The sequence below is a fragment of the Bos indicus genome, chromosome 3 (assembly GCF_029378745.1).
Source record: "Bos indicus isolate NIAB-ARS_2022 breed Sahiwal x Tharparkar chromosome 3, NIAB-ARS_B.indTharparkar_mat_pri_1.0, whole genome shotgun sequence".
NCBI classification, from domain to species: Eukaryota; Metazoa; Chordata; class Mammalia; order Artiodactyla; family Bovidae; genus Bos; species Bos indicus.
The window spans coordinates 75495457-75517625 of record NC_091762.1 but is presented as its reverse complement, the minus strand read 5'-3'; the positions used below and the strand labels follow the sequence as shown (position 1 = coordinate 75517625).

Genomic DNA, 22169 nt, shown 5'->3' with positions numbered 1-22169 from the left:
ACAAGTGATGATAAAATTGTCAGCATAACTGATGGAGAATGTGACCCAAACTGTAACCAAGTCCTGATATTTTCTCCCTGACCTATGGTTGTGATCGTGCCTTCCAGGCCAGTCATTTGTAAGGGGAAGTCATACCAGTTAGATTCCTGTGCGGAGACAGGGAAATAAGCCCCAGACCCACACTTTACCATAAGGACAAAGGCGTACAGTCGAATGAGTACACTATACTCACATTTCTTGTCCATGAGACCTGATTACCCTGTTAGAAAATGCAATCCTGTCATAAGAATTCTTCTTATCTTCCTCCTCTGCTTAACTGTTCTTCATAGCACTTACAACCTTCTAGTATATTATTTTATTTTACTTAATCATTTTATTTATTGTCATTATCATCTGCACTGGAAGTACAGTCCTTTCAAGGAGTAATTTTTCTTTCTTTTCACACAGTGCTATTCCCCAGACCCCAGAAGACTCTCTAGCACCTAATAATCTTTCAAAAGCAGTTTATGAGTAGAGAAAGAGTACACGTTTTGGTTTTTGTTTTTTTTTTTTTTTTGGCATTTCTGAGTGCCTGAAAGAGTCTGAATTATAGTAGTATTTCATTTGCTGCTCATGAAAGTCCTATAAGATAGTGGTTACATGGACTTTAAAGATGAAGGAACTAAATTTTTTTAAGATTTGAGCCAACAATGCCTCCAGAGTTTCTGTACATAGTCAAGACTTGAGGATAGCATTCTGGTTAGTGGGGAGATAAAAAGTTTGAAAATCAGAAGAATGATACTACCTTTTCCTATGTTGTTTGTTATAGTTGAAAATGGCTTGACAAATACTGATTATGTATGTAATGTGCATGAGTACTTCTAAGCTTTGGGACCAACTCTCCCCCAAGGTTTACAGTTATTCAAAGCTGTAACATCATCAAGCCAATATGCTTAGGAGATAATGAGTACAAAAGTTAGGAGTAGGGGATTTTAGTACAAGCTCCTATGTATAAAATAAGCTACCGGGTATATAGTTTATAATATCTATAAATGAAATATAACCTTTAAAAATTGTGAATAACAACCTTGTCCATCTGAAACTTACATGATATTTTAAATCGACTATACCTGAATAGAAAAGAAAAAAGTTGGTCTATAACAGAAATTCATTTAAGGTAGTAAAAATTGACAAGATTGATGATGAAATTGTGGCCATACTGTGGAATTTTAAAATGCTTCATGAAGAGCTGAGTTTATCCTTTGGTTCCCAAGCCTGTGTGGATTGTTAAAAATATGGATGTTAGAGCCTCAACTAGTACCTTGTACTGGTACAGATATTTAACAAGCTTCCCAGACTTTCATTAAGCAGTCAGGCTTGTACTCCATCCACAGACTGGCATTTGGAAACATGGTAAGCTACTAAAGGTTTTCAGGTAACAGTTTGAACATGTTTCTGTATATTTGAAATTTACTTCTCCCTGAAAAATACCCCCATATCTGTACATAATATACCCAGATAAATCTGACAAGAAGGTGGCTGGAATGTTTTTTGGTGCCTCACAATATTTTTCTCCATCTGTTATAGGTCAATGCACAAACTGGCCCAGTTGGAAAGACTTGACCTAGGCAATAATGAATTCAGTGAGCTGGTGAGTGAATACATTTTCTAAACTTGACTAATAAATCACCAGGAGATTATTTCTGTTGCTCTTTGTAACCCCAGGTATTAAATCAAGTGCACATTTACGTTTTCTAAATATAAAAACAAAATAAAATCTGAAATTAAAGTGATTGTTTAGCTATATAGTAAACTACAGGTAACTGAATAATATTAGGATTAACTTTTTTTAAAAGGGTAGGGTAAATAGATAGGCAGATGCAAATTGTCAGTTTTGAGCACGAGCTATGTAGCAGACACCATGTTCAGTGTGTTACATATGTTGCCTCATTTAATCCTGATTTGCCATGGTACCATAATAACTTTATAGAAACAAGCTGAAAGTGGTCACTGATTTACATATCTTTTATGTGGTTGAACAGGGCTTCCCTCATAGCTCAGTTGTTAAAGAATCTGCCTGCAATGCAGGAGACCCCAGTTCGATTCCTGCGTTGGGAAGATCCACTACAGAAGGGATAGGCTACCCATTCCAGTATTCTTGGGCTTCCCTTGTGGCTCAGCTGGTAAAGAATCCACCTGTAATGTGGGAGACCAGGGTTTGATCCCTGGATTGGGAAAATCCCCTGGAGAAGGGGAAGGTTACCCAAGCCAGTTTCTGGCCTGGATTCAAGACATCCTGGATTCCATGGCCTGGATTCCAGACATCCTGGAATGTGAAGTTAAGTGGGCCTTAGGAAGCATCCCTATGAACAAAGCTAGTGGAGGTGATGGAACTCTATCCAAGCTATTTCAAATCCTAAAAGATGATGCTATAAAAGTGCTAAGCTCAATATGCCAGCAAATCTGGAAGACTCAGCAGTGGCCACAGGACTGGAAAAGGTCAGTTTTCATTCCAGTCCCAAAGAAAAGCAATGCCAAAGAATGTTCAAACTACTGCACAATTGCACTCATCTCACATGCTAGCAAAGTAATGCTCAAAATTCTCCAAGCCAGGCTTCAACAGTATGTGAACCATGAAATTCCAGATGTTTGAGCTGGATTTTAAAAAGGCAGAGGAACCAGAGATGAAATTGCCAACATCCGTTGGATCATTGAAAAAGCAAGAGAATTCCAGAAAAACATCTACTTTTGCTTTATTGACTATGCCAAAGCCTTTGACTGTGTGGATCACAAAAAACTGTGGAAAATTCTGAAAGAGATGGGAATACCAGACCACCTGACTTGCCTCCTGAGAAATCTCTATGCAGGTCAGGAAGCAACAGTTAGAACTGGACATGGAACAGCAGACTGGTTCCAAATAGGAAAAGGAGTACTGTTGTCACCCTGCTTATTTAACTCACATGCAGAGTACATCATGTGAAACACTGGGCTCGATGAAGCACAAGCTGGAATCGAGATTGCTGGGAGAAATATCAATAACCTCAGATATGCAGATGACACCACCCTTATGGCAGAAAGTGAAAAAGAACTAAAGAGCCTCTTGATGAAAGTGAAAGTGGAGAGTGAAAAATTTGGCTTAAAGCTCAACATTCAGAAAATGAAGATCATGGCATCCGATCCCATCACTTCATGGCAAATAGATAGGAAAACAATGGAAAGAGTGACAGATTTTATTTTGGGGGTCTCCAAAATCACTGCAGATGGTGACTGCAGACATGAAATTAAAAGACTCTTAGTCCTTGGAAGAAAAGTTATGACCAACCTAGACAGCATGTTAAAAAGCATAGACATTACTTTGCCAACAAAGGTCCATCTAGTCAAGGTTATGGTTTTTCCAGTGGTCATGTATGGATGTGAGAGTTGGACTGTAAAGAAAGCTGAGCACCAAAGAATTGATGCTTTTGAACTGTGGTGTTGGAGAAGATTCTTGAGAGTCCCTTGGACTGCAAGGAGATCCAACCAGTCAATCCTAAAGGAGATCAGTCCTGTGTGTTCATTGGAAGGACCGATGTTGAAGCTGAAACTGCAATACTTTGGCCACCTGATTTGAAGAGCTGACTCATTTGAAAAGACCCTGATGCTGGGAAAGATTGAAGGTGAGAGAAGGGGATGACAGAGGATGAGATGGTTGGATGGCATCACCGACTCAATGGACATGAGTTTGGGTAAACTCCAGGAGTTGGTTATGGATAGGGAGGCCTGGCGTGCTGTGGTCTATGGGGTTGCAAAGAATTGGACACAACTGAGCAACTGAACTAAACTGGACTGAACTTAGACCATAAATGATTTGGTCATTATTCCAGCCTTTATCCAGTTTATTGAGGCTAAAAACTGACTTTTATTCCTTTGTGATTAGAAGTTTAATCTAATTTTAGGAGTTGCATGGTCCCTTTAGGTTGTGTTCATCTTTCTTGCAGAGAAATGCTCTGTCATCTCTTGCCTTTCTCTGCATGTCTCTTTAAGATGGAATTTGGGTGAGTGCAAAGGAATGTACATGTCTTTCTAACTTGAGGGAAAAAGACCCCCGGTCTCAGACTGATTTTCAGAAATGTTGGCCTCTGAGGATGATGTCTGCAGCTGATACTACCTTCTATGTCCAGTCTGCAGTTCTGAACCTGCAGTCAGTCTTTTGGGCTCAGGCAGTACCCACCTGGTAGCATTGGCCATCTCCCTCTTGCTGAAGGTGCAATCACCCAGCTATCATTGCGCGTGCATGCATGAGTCCCTACCCTGTCTTCCCTCCAGCACCATGCTTGGCAGTCTGTCCCTGAATTCTGTTGTGAAGGAACCCTCACCAGTTACAATGCTGCTGCTGCTGCGTCGCTTTAGTCGTGTCCAACTCTGTGTGACCCAATAGACGGCAGCCAACCAGTTCTTCCCATCCCAGGCAAGAACACTGGAGTGGGTTGCCATTTCCTTCCCCAATGCATGAAAGTGAAAAGTGAAAGTGAAGTCGCTCAGTTGTGTCCGACTCTAGCGACCCCATGGACTGCAGCCTACCAGGCTCCTCCGTCCATGGGATTTTCTAGGCAAAAGTACTGGAGTGGGTTGCCATTGCCTTCTCCAACAATGCTGCTAGTGGCCCTAAACAAGTCTACAGGCTCCGAGAATCCACATGACATGCAAACTGAAAAAGGTCCAATAAAAAAAAAATTTCAGAGCTTCCTTTTGCCTATTAAACTGCACTGCCAAGCTTGCTCTGCTTTGGATGCACCTAACTTTGTTATAGGGCAGCTGGCAAGGTGGCCTCAACACAATATATCAAGAGGACCTGGTACCTAGTATAACACACCTCTGGTATTTTTAAGGGAAACATTTATTAATTTAAGTAGAGCGAGAGGTAATGGTAGTGCATAACAGTAGCAAAACTAGTTTATACTATTTTTAAAATTAGTTTTTAAGAAGGTAGGATCTGCCCATGACATATAACTTGGCCTAGTAGTTGAAAGAACATGCACAATGGATTCAGATGACTGAGATTTAACTTTCATCACTGGTTAGCTGGGTACCTTTAGGTCTGTAACTTACTCTCTATCCTCAGCTTCCTCTTCAATAAAATAAAGGTATCAAACCTAACTATCTCATAGACTTTTTGAGAGAATTTCATGTGAGAGAATCTATAATAAACAATGTGTGTTTCAAATGAATTTCAATTCTGTCCTGTATAGCATTTTGCAATCCTTTTGTATGGATACTTTGTGAATCAATGTTTTACTATAAATATTTGCATCAACAAAGATGAATAAGACATGTTTTTTTTTTTTAATTAAGCTTACTAAAAGTAAAATTTAAATACATGTATTTTACCTTCTGCTGTATGATGTCTAAGAAATCATCTGAGCAAAAATATCTTTTACTTTTGAACTCCCAATATTCCCACTTGTCACAAAGTAGGTCTCTTAAACATTTTGTTTTGCATTTGTACTGGGGTACTTTATTTGATAATACTCAGTAATTTGGTAGGGTAGGGGGATGGGAGTATAATTCTAGAACTTCATATCTCTAATATTATTTACTTTTAGCCAAATTTTTGACTTTCATTAATCATACATGTGGGAGTAGCTGTTGTTCCTCTGACAGTAACAATTTTTAATGTGAAAATAAGAGAATTTGCTCTGATAAGAGACCTCTAGAAGCAATATCACATGGAGGAAAGGGAACTAAATTCCAATCTGTAGCTAAATACTGACACATAGAAGATTATTAGATGATTCATTTTGTGACACAGTAAAGAAGTGGAGAGATGGCAGTAAGTAAAAAAAGAAATAATGGGGAAGCCTAATGAAGAGAACAGATGTCTGCTTGTTACAGAAGCAATGTACATACCCTGCATAAGGTTTGAACTGGATGCCTACTTATGGATGCTTTTGTAGTAATAAAAGATTCTACATAAAAGAAATTATGCTTCTAATAGCAGCAAATTCTAGAAGATTCTGGACATAGTTCTGAAACATAATAGATTCTTAAAGCTTTTTTTCCCCCAAAGATATCTTTTACAGCTTTTTATTCAATATAAAAATTAAATAAATGTTCATTTAAAAATTTATAAAATTAAAAGTATAAAGATGATAATATAAATAATTGATGATTTCATCCACTTGTGTAATCATTATTAATAATTTTGGTATATTCTTTTTCCCCTCTCCCATTTTCTTTTTTATGAGATCAAATGAATATTACTTGGGGCCTGATCACAAATGGTACACTGTTAGGCTGATGTGTGGAGTTGGATAGTATCAACCCTTAAACCCTTTGGTATACCCTAGGTAATACAGTCTTCACACTGTCACAATAATGAATAACATCTGAATGTCAAGCAATGGTCAGGGATGTTAAGACAGATTAAATGATTATCATGGGGTCCAGAAGCTGTATGATAATATATTTCAAGATTATAGAGATTTATCCCATAAACTAAGAATTGTTACTGGTTCTGAACTGGTGGAGGAAATAAGCCCTCAAAGTAAATCACCATCAGCAAGAATACTGGCAAATTGAACAGACTGAATAGCAGAGCCTGGAGGAGACAGGATGGCTCCAGTAACAGTGTGAGGTCACAGCTGACCATCCCTCAAATCTAGCTCCAGCCTCCTGCTCCTTCACTTCCTTTCTTCATCCGACTCTGACTTACAAAGGAGAGACTGAGACACACAGGTAAATGTCACTTAGAGCCCTCAACAACTCTGCTATGAGAACCTTCATCAAAAGAGTCAGTCATAAGAAGCAAAATAGAAAGCTTTTTTGCCAACCAGAAAGAGAAACCTGCTCAACTCAGAGGAGGCTAACAGCAGACTGGAAAAGGGTCTGTGTGCTTAGAGTTCAGGAAATTAAAAGGTGGCAGGCAGCAGCCTGGGTGACAAATCACTGACCACAAAGTGACAAAGGACAGTGGGAGGTGAGCATAGAGATTACAGTGGTCATTGGAGTAGCATCTCCTGTTATGTGAAAGTTTCTCTTCTATTTGCCCAGCACTCTGCACCCCCACCCACCACCACAAAGGGACTCCTACAAGGAATACTTGGGAAAGAGGATCTTGATATGGGAGGTCAGATCCAAACAGGAGGGAAGGCAGAGAAATGAGCTTTGAAATTTTACTGTAACTATGACATACATTCTGTCGTTTTTGAGATTGCATCCAAGTACTGCATTTCGGACTCTTTTGTTGACCATGATGGCCACTCCATTTCTTCTGAGGGATTCCTGCCCACAGTAGTAGATATAATGGTCATCTGAGTCAAATTCACCCATTCCAGTCCATTTCAGTTCGCTGATTCCTAGAATGTCGACATTCACTCTTGCCATCTCTTGTTTGACCACTTCCAATTTGCCTTGATTCATGGACCTGACATTCCAGGTTCCTATGCAATATTGCTATTTACAGCATCAGACCTTGCTTCTATCACCAGTCACATCCACAGCTGGGTATTGTTTTTGCTTTGGCTCCATCCCTTCATTCTTTCTGGAGTTATTTCTCCACTGATCTCCAGTAGCATATTGGGCACCTACTGACCTGGGGAGTTTCTCTTTCAGTATCCTATCATTTTGCCTTTTCATGCTGTTCATGGGGTTCTCAAGGCAAGAATACTGAAGTGGTTTGCCATTCCCTTCTCCAGTGGACCACATTCTGTCAGATCTCTCCACCATGACCCTCTCATCTTGGGTTGCCCCATGGGCATTGCTTAGTTTCATTGAGTTAGACAAGGCTGTGGTCCTAGTGTAATTAGATTGACTAGTTTTCTGTGAGTATGGTTTCAGTGTGTTTGCCCTCTGATGCCCTCTTGCAACACCTACCATCTTACTTGGGTTTCTTTTACCTTGGGGGTGGGGTATCTCTTGATGGCTGCTCCAGCAAAGCGCAGCCATTGCTCCTTACCTTGGATGAGGGGTGTCTCCTCACCTCCGCCCTTCCTGACTTTCAACGTGGGATAGCTCCTTTAGGCCCTCCTGCACCCACGCAGACACAGCTCCTTGGACGTGAGGTAGGTCCTCCCGGCCACCGCCCCTGGCCTCGGGCGTGGGGTTGCCCCTCCCTGCAGCCGCCCTTGGCCTCAGGCTGTGGGGGCATGGGGTAGCTCCTTCCAGCTGCCGCCCCTGACCTCGGACGCAGGGTAACTCCTCTTGTCACCGCCCCTGACCTCGGACGCGGGGTAACTCCTCTCATCACCGGCCCTGGCCTCCGACGCTGGGTATCTCCTCTGGGCCACCCCTGCCCTGACCTCGGATGCGGGGTAGCTCCTCTTGGCCATTCCTGCGCCGTTGCAGTCTGGTACTCTCGGCCGCTGCCCCTGACCTCGGACATAGGGTAACTCCTCTTGGTCACCGCCCTTTGGGCATGGGGTCCTCCCGGCTTCTGCCCCTGATCTCGGACGTGGGGTGGCTCCTCTCGCCTGCGCTTTAGCGCGCCCGTCGCAGCTGCCTGCGCTTTGCAGTACTTGGGTGCATCTCAAAAATGACAGAATGATCTCTGTTCATTTCCAAGGCAAACCACTCAATATCACAGTAATCCAAGTCTATGCCCCAACCAGTAATGCTGAAGAAGCTGAAGTTGAATGGTTCTATGAAGACCTACAAGCCCTTTTACAACTAACACCCAAAAAAGATGTCCTTTTCATTATAGGGGACTGGAATGCAAAAGTAGGAAGTCAGGAAACGCCTGGAGTAACAGGCAAATTTGGCCTTGGAATACGGAATGAAGCAGGGCAAAGACTAATAGAGTTTTGCCAAGAAAATGCACTGGTCGTAACAAACACCCTCTTCCAACAACACAAGAGAAGACTCTATACATGAATATCACCAGATGGTCAACACCAAAATCAGATTGATTATATTCTTTGCAGCCAAAGATGGAGAAGCTCTATACAGTCAGCAAAAACAAGACCAGGAGCTGACTGTGGCTCAGACCATGAACTCCTTATTGCCAAATTCAGACTGAAATTGAAAAAAGTAGGGAAAAACCATTAGGCCATTCAGGTATGACCTAAATCAAATCCCTTATGATTATACAGTGGAAGTGAGAAATAGATTTAAGGGCCTAGATCTGATAGATAGAGTGCCTGATGAACTATGGAATGAGGTTCGTGACATTGTACAGGAAACAGGGATCAAGACCATCCGCATGGAAAAGAAATGCAAAAAAGCAAAATGGCTGTCTGGGGAGGGCTTACAAATAGCTGTGAAAAGAAGAGAAGCAAAAAGCAAAGGAAAAAAGGAAAGATATAAACATCTGAATGCAGAGTTCCAAAGAATAGCAAGAAGAGATAAGAAAGCCTTCTTCAGCGATAAATGCAAAGAAATAGAGGAAAACAACAGAATGGGAAAGACTAGAGATCTCTTCAGGAAAATCAGAGATAGCAAAGGAACATTTCATGCAAAGATGGGCTCGATAAAGGACAGAAATGGTATGGACTTAACAGAAGCAGAAGATATAAAAAAGAGATGGAAGAATACACAGAAGAACTATACAAAAAAGATCTTCACAATCCAGATAATCATGATGGTGTGATCACTGACCTAGAGCCAGGTATCCTGGAATGTGAAGTCAAGTGGGCCTTAGAAAGCATCACTACGAACAAAGCTAGTGGCGGTGATAGAATTCCAGTTGAGCTATTCCAAATCCTGAAAGATGATGCTGTGAAAATGCTAAGCTCAATATGCCAGCAAATTTGGAAAACTCAGCAGTGGCCACAGGACTGGAAAAGGTCAGTTTTTATTCCAATCCCAAAGAAAGGCAATGCCAAAGAATGCTCAAACTACCGCACAATTGCACTCATCTCACATGCTAGTAAAGTAATGCTCAAAATTCTCCAAGCCAGGCTTCAGCAATATGTGAACCATGAACTTCCTGATGTTTAAGCTGGTTTTAGAAAAGGCAGAGGAACCAGAGATCAAATTGCCAACATCCGTTGGATCATGGAAAAAGCAAGAGAGTTCCAGAAAGGCATCTATTTCTGCTTTATTGACTATGCCAAAGCCTTTGACTGTGTGGATCACAATAAACTGTGGAAAATTCTGAAAGAGATGGGAATACCAGACCACCTGATCTGCCTCTTGAGAAATTTTTATGCAGGTCAGGAAGCAGCAGTTAGAACTGGACATGGAACAACAGACTGGTTCCAAATAGGAAAAGGAGTTCATCAAGGCTGTATATTGTCACCCTGTTTATTTAACTTCTATGCAGAGTACATCATGAGAAACGCTGGACTGGAAGAAACACAAGCTGGAATCAAGATTGCCGGGAGAAATATCAATAAGCTCAAATATGCAGATGACAGCGCCCTTATGGCAGAAAGTGAAGAGGAACTAAAAAGCCTCTTGATGAAAGTGAAAGTGGAGAGTGAAAAAGTTGGCTTAAAGCTCAACATTCAGAAGACGAAGATCATGGCATCTGGTCCCATCACTTCATGGCAAACAGATGGGTAAACAGTGGAAACAGTGTCAGACTTTATTTTTCTGGGCTCCAAAATCACTGCAGATGGTGAGTGCAGCCATGAAATTCAAAGACGCTTACTCCTTGGAAGGAAAGTTATGACCAACCTAGATAGCATATTCAAAGGCAGAGACATTACTTTGCCAACAAAGGTCCATCTAGTCAAGGCTATGGTTTTTCCAGTGGTCATGTATGGATGTGAGAGTTGGACTGTGAAGAAGGCTGAGCGCCGAAGAATTGATGCTTTTGAACTGTGGTGTTGGAGAAGACTCTTGAGAGTCCCTTGGACTGCAAGGAGATCCAACCAGTCCACTCTGAAGGAGATCAGCCCTGGGACTTCTTTGGGAGGAATGATGCTAAAGCTGAAACTCCAGTACTTTGGCCACCTCATGCAAAGAGTTGACTCATTGGAAAAGACTCTGATGCTGGGAGGGATTGGGGGCAGGCGGAGAAGGGGACAACAGAGGATGAGATGGCTGGATGGCATCACTGACTCAATGGACATGAGTCTGAGTGAACTCTGGGAGTTGGTGATGGACAGGGAGGACTGGCGTGCTGCGATTCATGGGATCGCAAAGAGTCGGACATGACTGAGCAACTCATCTGATCTGATGACATACATATTATTTATGTGGTAAATAGAGAGATATTTCTATTTACTATATTGAAATGATAGTGTATACTCTATATGTTCAGTTATGATTATCAAATTGAAATAAGTAGATTCTTTATAGACATTATGTCATAAGCTTTCTCTGCAGCTGAATTAGGAAGACTGTCAAATAACAGCCATGAAACAAATAGTGAACTAAAACTTAAATTTAAGAAAATATTATAAAATTAAAGAAGCTTAAAATTTTATTATATCAAATTTGATTTTTAAAACAATATTTATAATATATGTTTAAGTTAGAAAGCAGAATAAAATATATCCTTGTGAACCTATCACTGTATTCTTATGAACTAGAAAATCACCAGTTCTATACAGTCCTGAATTTTATTTCACATTCCATACATTTGCATATATTTCTAACATTATATTGTTTCACTTTGTTTGTTCTCAAGCTTTCTAAAAATATGACTATACTACAACTTTATTTACCCTTTATTTTCTCATGTACAATCATTTTTATTACACTTTTTAGCTTTTTATTTTGTATTGGAGCATAGTTGATTAACAATGTTGTGTTAGTTTCTCTCTGGTGCCTCAGCAGTAAACAATCTGCCCGCCGTGCAGGAGACCACCTGCAATGTAGGAGACATGGGTTCAGTCCCCTGGGTGGGGAAAATCCCCTGGAGAAGAAAATGACAACCCACTCCAGTATTCTTGCCTGGGAAATCCCATGGACAGAGAAGCCTGGCAGGCTACAGTCCATGGGGTTGCAAGAATCGGACACGACTTAGTGACTAAACCACCATCATACAGCAAAGTGATTCAGTTATTCATATACATGTATCTATTCTTGTTCAAATTCTTTTCCCATTTAAGTTGTTACATAATACAGAGCAGAGTTCCCTGTGCTATACAGTAGGTCCTTGTTACTAATCCATTTTATTGCTGTGATGAATATTTTTATAAATACACATATACAAGAGTTTATGTAAGACAGGGCCATTTTATTTTCTTCATAATATCTTTTGATGACCAGAAGTTCTTTTTTTTTTTTTTTTTTTTTAGGGTGACAGCAATTATCTTTTTTTTTTTTTTTTTTTTTTAAACTTTACATAATTGTATTAGTTTTGCCAAATATCAAAATGAATCCGCCACAGGTATACATGTGTTCCCCATCCTGAACCCTCCTCCCTCCTCCCTCCCCATACCCTCCCTCTGGGTCATCCCAGTGCACTAGCCCCAAGCATCCAGTATCCTGCATTGAACCTGGACTGGCCTCTCGTTTCATACATGATATTTTACATGTTTCAATGCCATTCTCCCATATCTTCCCACCCTCTCCCTCTCCCACAGAGTCCATAAGACTGTTCTATACATCAGTGTCTGTTTTGCTGTCTCGTACACAGGGTTATTGTTACCATCTTTCTAAATTCCATATATATGCGTTAGTATACTGTATTGGTGTTTTTCCTTCTGGCTTACTTCACTCTGTATAATAGGCTCCAGTTTCATCCACCTCATTAGAACTGATTCAAATGTATTCTTTTTAATGGCTGAGTAATACTCCATTGTGTATATGTACCACTGCTTTCTTATCCATTCATCTGCTGATGGGCATCTAGGTTGCTTCCATGTCCTGGCTATTATAAACAGTGCTGTGATGCACATTGGGGTACACGTGTCTCTTTCCCTTCTGGTTTCCTCAGTGTGTATGCCCAGCAGTGGGATTGCTGGATCATAAGGCAATTCTATTTCCAGTTTTTTAAGGAATCTCCACACTGTTCTCCATAGTGGCTGTACTAGTTTGCATTCCCACCAACAGTGTAAGAGGGATCCCTTTTCTCCACACCCTCTCCAGCATTTATTATTTGTAGACTTTTGGATCACAGCCATTCTGACTGGCGTGAACTGGTACCTCATAGTGGTTTTGATTTGCCTTTCTCTGATAATGAGTGATGTTGAGCATATTTTCATGTGTTTGTTAGCCATCTATATGTCTTCTTTGGAGAAATGTCTATTTAGTTCTTTGGCCCATTTTTTGATTGGGTCATTTATTTTTCTGGAGTTGAGCTGTAGGAGTTGCTTGTATATTTTTGAGATTAGTTGTTTGTCAGTTGCTTCATTTGCTATTATTTTCTCCCATTCTGAAGGCTGTCTTTTCACCTTGCTAATAGTTTCCTTTGATGTGCAGAAGCTTTTAAGGTTAATTAGGTCCCATTTGTTTATTTTTGCTTTTATTTCCAATATTCTGGGAGGTGGGTCATAGAGGATCCTGCTGTGATGTATGTCAGAGAGTGTTTTGCCTATGTTCTCCTCTAGGAGTTTTATAGTTTCTGGTCTTAGGTTTAGATCTTTAATCCATTTTGAGTTTATTTTTGTGTATGGTGTTAGAAAGTGTTCTAGTTTCATTCTTTTACAAGTGGTTGACCAGATTTCCCAGCACCACTTGTTAAAGAGATTGTCTTTAATCCATTGTATATTCTTGCCTCTTAGAAGTTCTTAACTGAAACATAATAAAATGTATAATTTTTATGTCTAGAAGGTCCTGTGTCTTACTTTAAGAAGTTCTTGGTTCCTCGGAATCAAATAGATCTTTTTATATGTTTTCTTCTTTAAAATATGAGGATTTCATTGTTCATAGTCAAATTTATTTCCACCCGGGGTTAATGTTTTATATTGCATACACTTTTTCTTAACAGATATTGGATTTCTCAAGCAACATTTACTTATTCTTTTCACCTGACTACAAAGTCCTATTAATAAAATATGATTTCTATACATTAATATGTTACTTTCTTCACTGATCATTTTACTATCTTGGTGCTAAAACCGATATCTTAATTAGCACAAACAATAAATTTTTGATATCTGATAAGACAAGTGTCTCCAACTTTGGTGCTTGGACATTTTAGATACTTGAATTTTAGAAAAAGTGTTTCAGGTTTCTCAAAAGGGAAAAAATATTGTTAGAATTTGATTAGAAATGGATTCTATAAATCAATTTTGATGGGACTAAAAATAGAAAATTGATATTTTATGATACCTAATTTTTATGCATTATGACATATCTCCACTTGTCTATTTTTGTATCATTCAGTATAATATTGTAATTTTTTTAAGTTTTTATGTATTTCTAATTAGTTTACTCCTTTCTGCCTTATTTTTTTGTTGTAGTTATAAATGCAGTATAAAAAAATATATAGTCTCCAACTATTTTGTTGCAGCCTGCAGTAATCCATTTGATTCTTGCATTTTTACTTATATCTGGGTACTTGCCAAACTCTCTTAATAATTTGAATAATTTGTCTGTAGATTCTTTAGGGATTTCTAAAGTGATTTCTAATTTGTCTGTAGATTTCTTTAGTGATGGTTTAGTCGCTAATCTGAATAGCTGAGTAGAAGAAAGTGTCATTGATTCTAATTTTAATTGAAATACATTTAGTATTTATTATTAAAAATGCTCTTTAATATTAGTTTTAGATAGATACTTTTCATTAGGTTCAAACATATCTTCCTATTTCTAAGAAAATTTATTATGAGGCTTTGCCAAACTATAAAATGCTCTTTTTTAATTTATTCAAATAATGTTTCTCCTTTAAACTGTTAATACCATAAGTTACATAGAATTTCTAGTGAAAACCACCTTTGAATCTCTGAAATACATCCAACATGATCATGACCTTCTGTATAAACTATATTCAGTTCAATCTTTAGAATGTTTTTTACATCTATGCTCATGCATGAGATTGGTATACATTATTCTTGTGTACTTTATCTGTGGGTTCATTTTTTTCACCCATTTTGGAAGATTAACAGTCTTTATCTTCTCAAATGTTGCCTTTTATCTTTATCTTCTGTCTCTTCTGCTAAAATCTGGATTAAATATGTATATGAGTGATTTTGAAGTAAGTGATTTTGAATAACCATTTTATTAATTATTTTGTAAGCTTTTTTCTGGAAAAGTAATCAGATAAAGGGTAATTCTAAAATATGTATTTCATGTCCTTAAAGAAAGTCTTTCTGCCTCTGTACCTAAAATTAGCCAGTATGCATTCTCCAGAGTTTAAGGCATGATGATGAAATCATTTTAAGAATATATTCAACTCTTTGAGCAGCTTAATGTACCAGTTAGTTCTAAACTACAGGTGATTCAAAGTCTGGATACAAGAACAAAACGTGCATTTTAAAAACCAAAACACCTAAATAACAGCAATGAAAATATTTATAGTGTAAAAAAATTGTTTTTAATTTAGAAAACAATTCTTTAAACAGCAAAGATGGATTGCTTTTAAAGATTAAGAGGATTCATCAGGAAATAATAGCATTGTTTGCATTGTTTTAACTATCTAATATTTGAAACCATATGTCAAGTAGTCTTCATAGATTTTATAAATTCGGCCATCCATAGACTGTATTAGGGCTTCCCAGGTGGATCAGATGGTAAAGAATATGACTGTAATGTAAGAGACCTGCGTTCAGTCCCTGGGTCTGGAAGATCCCCTGGAGAAGGGAATGGGAGCCCACTCCAGTATTCTTGCCTGGAGAATTCCATGGACAGAGGAGCCTGGCAGGCTACAATCCATGGGATCTCAAAGAGTCAGACATGATTTAGTGACTAAACAACAACAGTGGACTATAGTAGAGTATTTATATTATATAAAACTTCTTTATAGAAAAGCAAAAATAGTCTGCACTTTACAAATCACTATTTTAAATACTTAGTAAGGCTACAGATCACAATAAACAAGAATTTCTAGTCTTAATATTCAAATTGAATTTGTTTCTGTTGACTTTTTTCACTTTATTTCATGGAATAAAACAAAACTTTCAAATGAATAAATCAAGTGAAGAATGGAAACACTCTGAGCAAAATAATGTAGAAGAAATGCCAATAGTTTTATAGACCATTTGGCTTTATAAATAATATGAATGTGTTTTCATAGAAATTTGAGGCAGCTGAATGCTGTTTTAACTTGTAATTTAAATTAATTAGAATTTAACTAAGCTTTACCTTAATGGCCAATGAGTTCACCTCCATAGTTTGCCCAAGGTATCGGTAAAGCATCTGCCTGCAATGCAGGAGACCTGGGTTCGATCCCTGGGTCGGGAAGATCCCCTGGAGAAGGAAATAGCAACCCACTCCAGTATTCTTGCCTGGAGAATTCCATGGACAGAGGAGCCTGGTAGGCTACAGTCCATGGGATTGCAAAGAGTTGGACACAACTAAGCGACTTCACTTCACTTCACTTCATGCTCATTTTTAATTACCTAGGATGTGTGTATACATGAGGCAAGCATTATATTTATGTATCCAGCAATTTCCTTCATAGATAATTACAACATAGGTTTTCCACGTGCCATGTCATGCTAACTCACTTCAGTTATGTCCAAATCTTCAGGACCCTATGGACTGTAGCCCACTAGGCTTCTCTGTCCATGGGATTCTCCAGGCAAGGAGAGGACAGAGTTGCCATGCCCTTCCCCAGGGGATCCCAACTCAGGGATCAAACTGGCATCTCATGTCTCTGGCTGTGGCAGGCAGGTTCTTTACTAGTGCCTTGGGAAGTCCAAGGTTTGCCATACCTACTAATAAAATTTTATAAACAATAGGCCATCATATTAGAAAACTGAAGGACAGAAGGGGGACTCTGAAGGACCAGAGATGTAATAACTCTAGGAAGCAGCTACCACCTCTAATAGAGGGGACAAATGGAAGACAGTCTAAGGAATAATGAAAACTTAAAGCTGAGACTCAGGCATATAAAGTGGGGCACCAGTGAGCTGGTGCTGATGTCTTCAAGGGGCTAATAAGGCTAGTTCTAGTTGTGTGGGAAAACTGCAAGCTGCAAACAATTGCTGTTGCTGAACTTTAGTGTCACTGCAGGGAGCAGTGTTGCTGTTGAGATGCTAACTGTCCAGCCATTAAGTAAAAGGAGCAAGTCCCTTCTTCCTCCTCTAGCCTCCCAGTCTGTCTCCACTATAACCAGTTGTCAGTGCCTGATGCAGAGCCACCCTTCAAGAAAAAAAAATTTAACTCAGAATTTCACTTCATGTCTGAACATAATTATGGAGTTTTTTTCAATAGGAGGATCAAACTGGGGTGTCCATTTTTATAAGTGCAACATCTGTTGATCTAGAACTTTAAGGAGCAATCTACTATATTGTACATACAAACCTCATTTCTTTAATTTTAAACTTTCTTTTTCCTAACAATAAAATAAGCTATCTTTGCCTCTGTTTTCAGAGGAAGAAGCTTTTCCCTCATTGCCATTTCTCATTATTGCAATAAGACTGGACACTATAAATGAAATTAATTAGCACTGTTTGTTGTTGTTCAGTTGCTAAGTCCTATCCAACTCTTTGAGACTCTATGAACTGTAGCACACGAGGCTTCCCTGTCCTTCGCTATCTCCCGGAGTTTGCTCAAACTCAGGTCCACTGAGTCAGTGATACCATCCAACCATTTCATCCTCCATCACCCTCTTTTTTTGTCTTCCGTTTTTCCCAGCATCAGGGTTGTTTCCAATAAGTTGGCTCTTTGCATCAGGTGGTCAAAGTATTGCAGCTTCAGCTTCAGTCCTTCCAATGAATACTCAGGGCTTCCTTTCAGATTGACTGGTTTGATCTCCTTGCTGTCCAAGGGACTCTCAGGAGTCTTCTCCAACACCACAGTTTAAAAGCATCAGTTCTTCAGCACTCAGCTTTCATTATGGTCCAACTCTCACATCCATACATGACTACTGGAAAAACCATAGCTTTGACTTTATGGACATTTGTCAGCAAAATAATGTCTCTGCTTTTTAATATTCTGTCTAGGTTTATCATAGCTTTTCTTCCAAGAAACAAGCATCTTTTAATTTCATGTCTGCAGTCACTATCCGCAGTGATTTTGGAGCCCAAAAAAATAAAGTCTGTCACTGTTTCCATTGTTTCCCCATCTATTTGCCCTGAAGTGATGGGACTGGATGCCACGATCTTAGTTTTTTTTAATATTGAGTTTTAAGCCAGCTTTTCACTGTCTTCTTTCAGCTTCATCAGGGGGCTCTTTAGTTCCTCTTTGCTTTCTGCTATTAGAGTGGTATCATCTGCATATCTAAGGTTGTTGATAGCTTTATTTTCCTTTCCATAAATAATTTTTTCTGAGTGGCATATCTCTAAGTATAATCAAGTGTCCTGGTGATTCTGTCAATAGTTTCAGCCAGAGAGTTAAAGAAAAAATAAAAGCTCTATGATTAAACCAATATAAATTATGTGAAAAAAGAATACAAATTTATAGTCAACACTTTACCAAAAAATAAGAGTATTGTGCAATTATGTAATAAACCCACAAGAATATTCTTGAGTTGTGAATAGGGATTTCAAATAACCCTAAAACTAACAAAAACTATATTTGAAATAATTAAATTCAAAATGCCATCTTCTACATTTGTATACTGAATATCATGTCAGGCTGTACTTTCTGAAATTTAATCAAAAATTTATTTGATTTCAACCTTCACAACAAACTGAAACTAGAAGACAATTGAAAATACTAATGAGAAATATAAAGAAAGAGGAGTAGAAAGAGAGAGTATGTGTGTGGTTGTGTGGGTCTGGGTGTGTGTGTATACAGGTCTGGAAAGTATAATTAGATAAGGTGGCCAGGGTAGTTTTACACAGAAGGTGACATTTTAGTAAAAAACCTAAAGAAGACGAGGGAATGAATCATGCTAATATCTGGGTGTATGATCATTCTAGACAGGGGAACAGGAAGTATAAACACCTGAGATGAAAGCAAGCCTGACTTGTGGACAGCAGGAAGACTAGAAGGCCTGGAGCAGGGTAAGTGAGAAGAGTAGGTGATGAGTTAATTGAGGGAATTTGGAGGCAGATACACAAGGAGAGGTGGAATCCTGGAAGACATTTCAAGGCTTTTGACTTTTACTGTGAGTAAAGTAGAAGCCCTTTGGAAGGTTTTAAACAAGTAGAACCCATGGTCCAATTTATATTGTCATGTCATATTATGTTACATTAGGTTACAGTATGTTACATTAAATACACTGCATTATATCACCAGGATAATTTGATTGCTGTGTTGAGTATCATGGAAAGTGGGGCAAGGTGTAGTCAAAGAAACCAGTTAGGAAGTTATTGCAGTAATATAGGCAAGAAATGCTAGTGACCTGGAATGAGGTAGTAACAGTGGAGGTGGTAAGCAGGAGTTGAATTCTGGGTAAATGTTAAAGATATAGCTAGAAGGAGGATCTGAACTTGTAAATCAGGGATGTGCGTGCTCAGTCACTTCAGTTGTGTCTCTTTGTGGCCCTATGGACTGTAGCCTTCCAGGCTTCTCTGTCTATGGAATTCTCCAGGCAAAAATAGTGGAGTGGGTTGCCATGCCCTCCTACAGGGAAATTAGGAACACCTTCTTTTAAAAAATAACACAAAATTACAAATACATAATTAAGTATAAAAGTTAATGTTTACTCATGATGAAAAAAGAAACTGTGAATTTTAAATTACAAATTAAAATTAACAGAATACAATTTTGAAAAGCTGATAAATGTCATAAACATCATTAAATCCAGAAAAATAACATAATGGCACACATCTGCGATACCCCTTTTCCCTTCAATATGATGGTCTTATACTCTTTAACAGTCTTTTCTCGTGACAAATATTTTGTAATATTATTTTCTATTGTGATAATAGAAAACTAACCCAGGTTTATCTCTACCATAGTTTTTATTACTGATAATTTGGAAACATTTGTTTCATCTTTATAATTTTCCATTGGTACACCTTGTGAAATTTTAGGACTGTCAAATTTGGTAAAACCTCTGACTCCCTATATTTCAAGCCTTGTTTTTCTTCCTTCACCTGCATATCTGGTACTGAGAACCAAAGAATATATTCATATTCAAATACTTTCCTTGGCCTTGTACCTTAATATTATGAGGGTCAGGGGAGTTGAACAATGAACCCAGTCAGAGTATTTCTGGAAAATACTTCTACTCTAGATGGCTAACAACAGGTTAACTATACAGACACTTTATTTCAAATTATATAAATATATTCCATGAAATGTATACTAAAGTTATTCCCATGCAACTTCCTTTTATCTATTAATATCTCCCTAAAATGCCTGTGGTCATTTCAGGCACAAAGGAAGTCCGGTTCATTCAGTTCAGTCGCTCAGTCGTGTCCAACTCTGCGACCCCATGAACTGCAGCACGCCAGGCCTTCCTATCCATCACTAACTCCCGGAGTTCACTCAAAGTCATGTCCATTGAGTCAGTGATGCCATCCACCCATTTCATGCTCCGTCGTCCCCTTCTCCTCTCTCCTTCAATCTTTCCCAGCATCAGGGTCTTTTCCAATGAGTCAGTTCTTCACATCAGGTGGCCAAAGTATTGGAGTTTCAGCTTCAAAATCAGCATTAGTCCTTCCAATGAACGCCCAGGACTGGTCTCCTTTAGCATGGACTGATTGGATCTCCTTGCAGTCCAAGGGACTCTCCAGAGTCTTCTACAACACCACAGTTCAAAAGCATCAGTTCTTCAGCACTCAGCTTTCTTTATAGTCCAACTCTCACATCCATACATGACTACTGGAAAAACCATAGCCTTGACTAGACAGACCTTTGTTGGGAAAGTAATGTCTCTGCTTTTTAATATACTCTCTAGATTGGTTGTAACTTTTCTCTCAAGGAGTAAGTATCTTTTTATTTCATGGCTGCAGTCACCATCTGCAGTGATTTTGGAGCCCCAAAAAATAAACTGTTTCCACTGTTTCTCCATCTATTTGCCATGAAGTAATGGGACCAGAGGCCATGATCTTTGTTTTCTGAATGTTGATCTTTAAGTCAACTTTTTCATTATCTTTCACTTTTATCAAGAGGCTCTTTAGTTCTTCTTCACTTTCTGCCATAAGGGTGGTGTCATCTGCATATCTGAGGTTATTGATATTGCTTCTAGCAATCTTGATTCCAGCTTGTGCTTCTTCCAGCCCAGTTTCTCATGATGTATTCTGCATATAAGTTAAATAAGCAGGGTGACAATATACAGCCGTGACGTACTCCTTTTCCTATTTGGAACCAGTCTGTTGTTCCATGTCCAGTTCTAACTGTTGCTTCCTGACAAGCATACAGATTTCTCAAGAGGCAGGTCAGGTGGTCTGGTATTCCCATCTCTTTCAGAATTTTCCACAGTTTATTGTGATCCGCACAGTCAAAGGCTTTGGCATAGTCAATAATGAAGAAATAGATGTTTTTCTGGAACTCTCTTGTTTTTTCAATGATCCATAAGATGTTGTCAATTTGATCTCTGGTTCCTCTGCCTTTTCTAAAACCAGCTTGAACATCTGGAAATTCACAGTTCATGTATTGTTGAAGTCTGGCTTGGAAAATTTTGAGCATTACTTTACTAGCATGTGAGATGAGTGCAATTGTGCAGTAGTTTGAGCATTCTTTGGCATTGCCTTTCTTTGGGATTGGAATGAAAACTGACCTTTTCCAGTCCTGTAGCCACTGTTGAGTTTTCCAAATTTGCTGGCGTATCGAGTGCAGCACTTTCAGAGCATCATCTTTTAGGATTTGAAATAACTCAACTGGAATTCCATCACCTCCACTAGCTTTGTTTGTAGTGATGCTTCCTAAGGCCCACTTGACCTCAAATTCCAGGATGTCTGGCTCTAGGTGAGTGATCACACCATCATGATTATCTGGGTCATTAAAATCTTTTTTGTATAGTTCTTCTGTATATTCTTGCCACCTCTTCTCAATATCTTCTGCTTCAGTTAGGTCCATACCATTTCTGTCCTTTATTGAGCCCATCTTTGCATGAAATGTTTCCTTGGTATCTCTAATTTTTTTGAAGAGATCTCTAGTCCTTGTCATTATATTGTTTTCCTCTATTTCTTTACACTGATCACTGAGGAAGGCTTTCTTATCTCTCCTTGCTATTCTTTGGAGCTCTGCATTCAAATGGATATATCTTTCCTTTTCTCCTTTGTTTTTTGCTTCTCTTTTTATCTATTAATTTATTATATCTATTAACCTATTATTATTTACCTATTAATGTCTCCCTAAAATGCCTCTGGTCATTTCATCAG

At 38.8% G+C, this 22169-nt stretch overlaps 1 protein-coding gene across 7 annotated transcripts in view; it reads left to right on the top strand.

Moving 5' to 3' along the window:
• Nucleotides 1–22169, top strand: part of LRRC7 (leucine rich repeat containing 7) — a 631844-nt gene that overhangs the window by 399650 nt on the left and 210025 nt on the right. For all 7 annotated transcript variants that reach the window (XM_070786332.1, XM_070786329.1, XM_070786328.1 and 4 more), the window contains one exon: nucleotides 1567–1630. In XM_070786332.1, the coding sequence (XP_070642433.1) occupies nucleotides 1567–1630 (64 nt within the window). The remainder of the gene's footprint in view (nucleotides 1–1566; nucleotides 1631–22169) is intronic.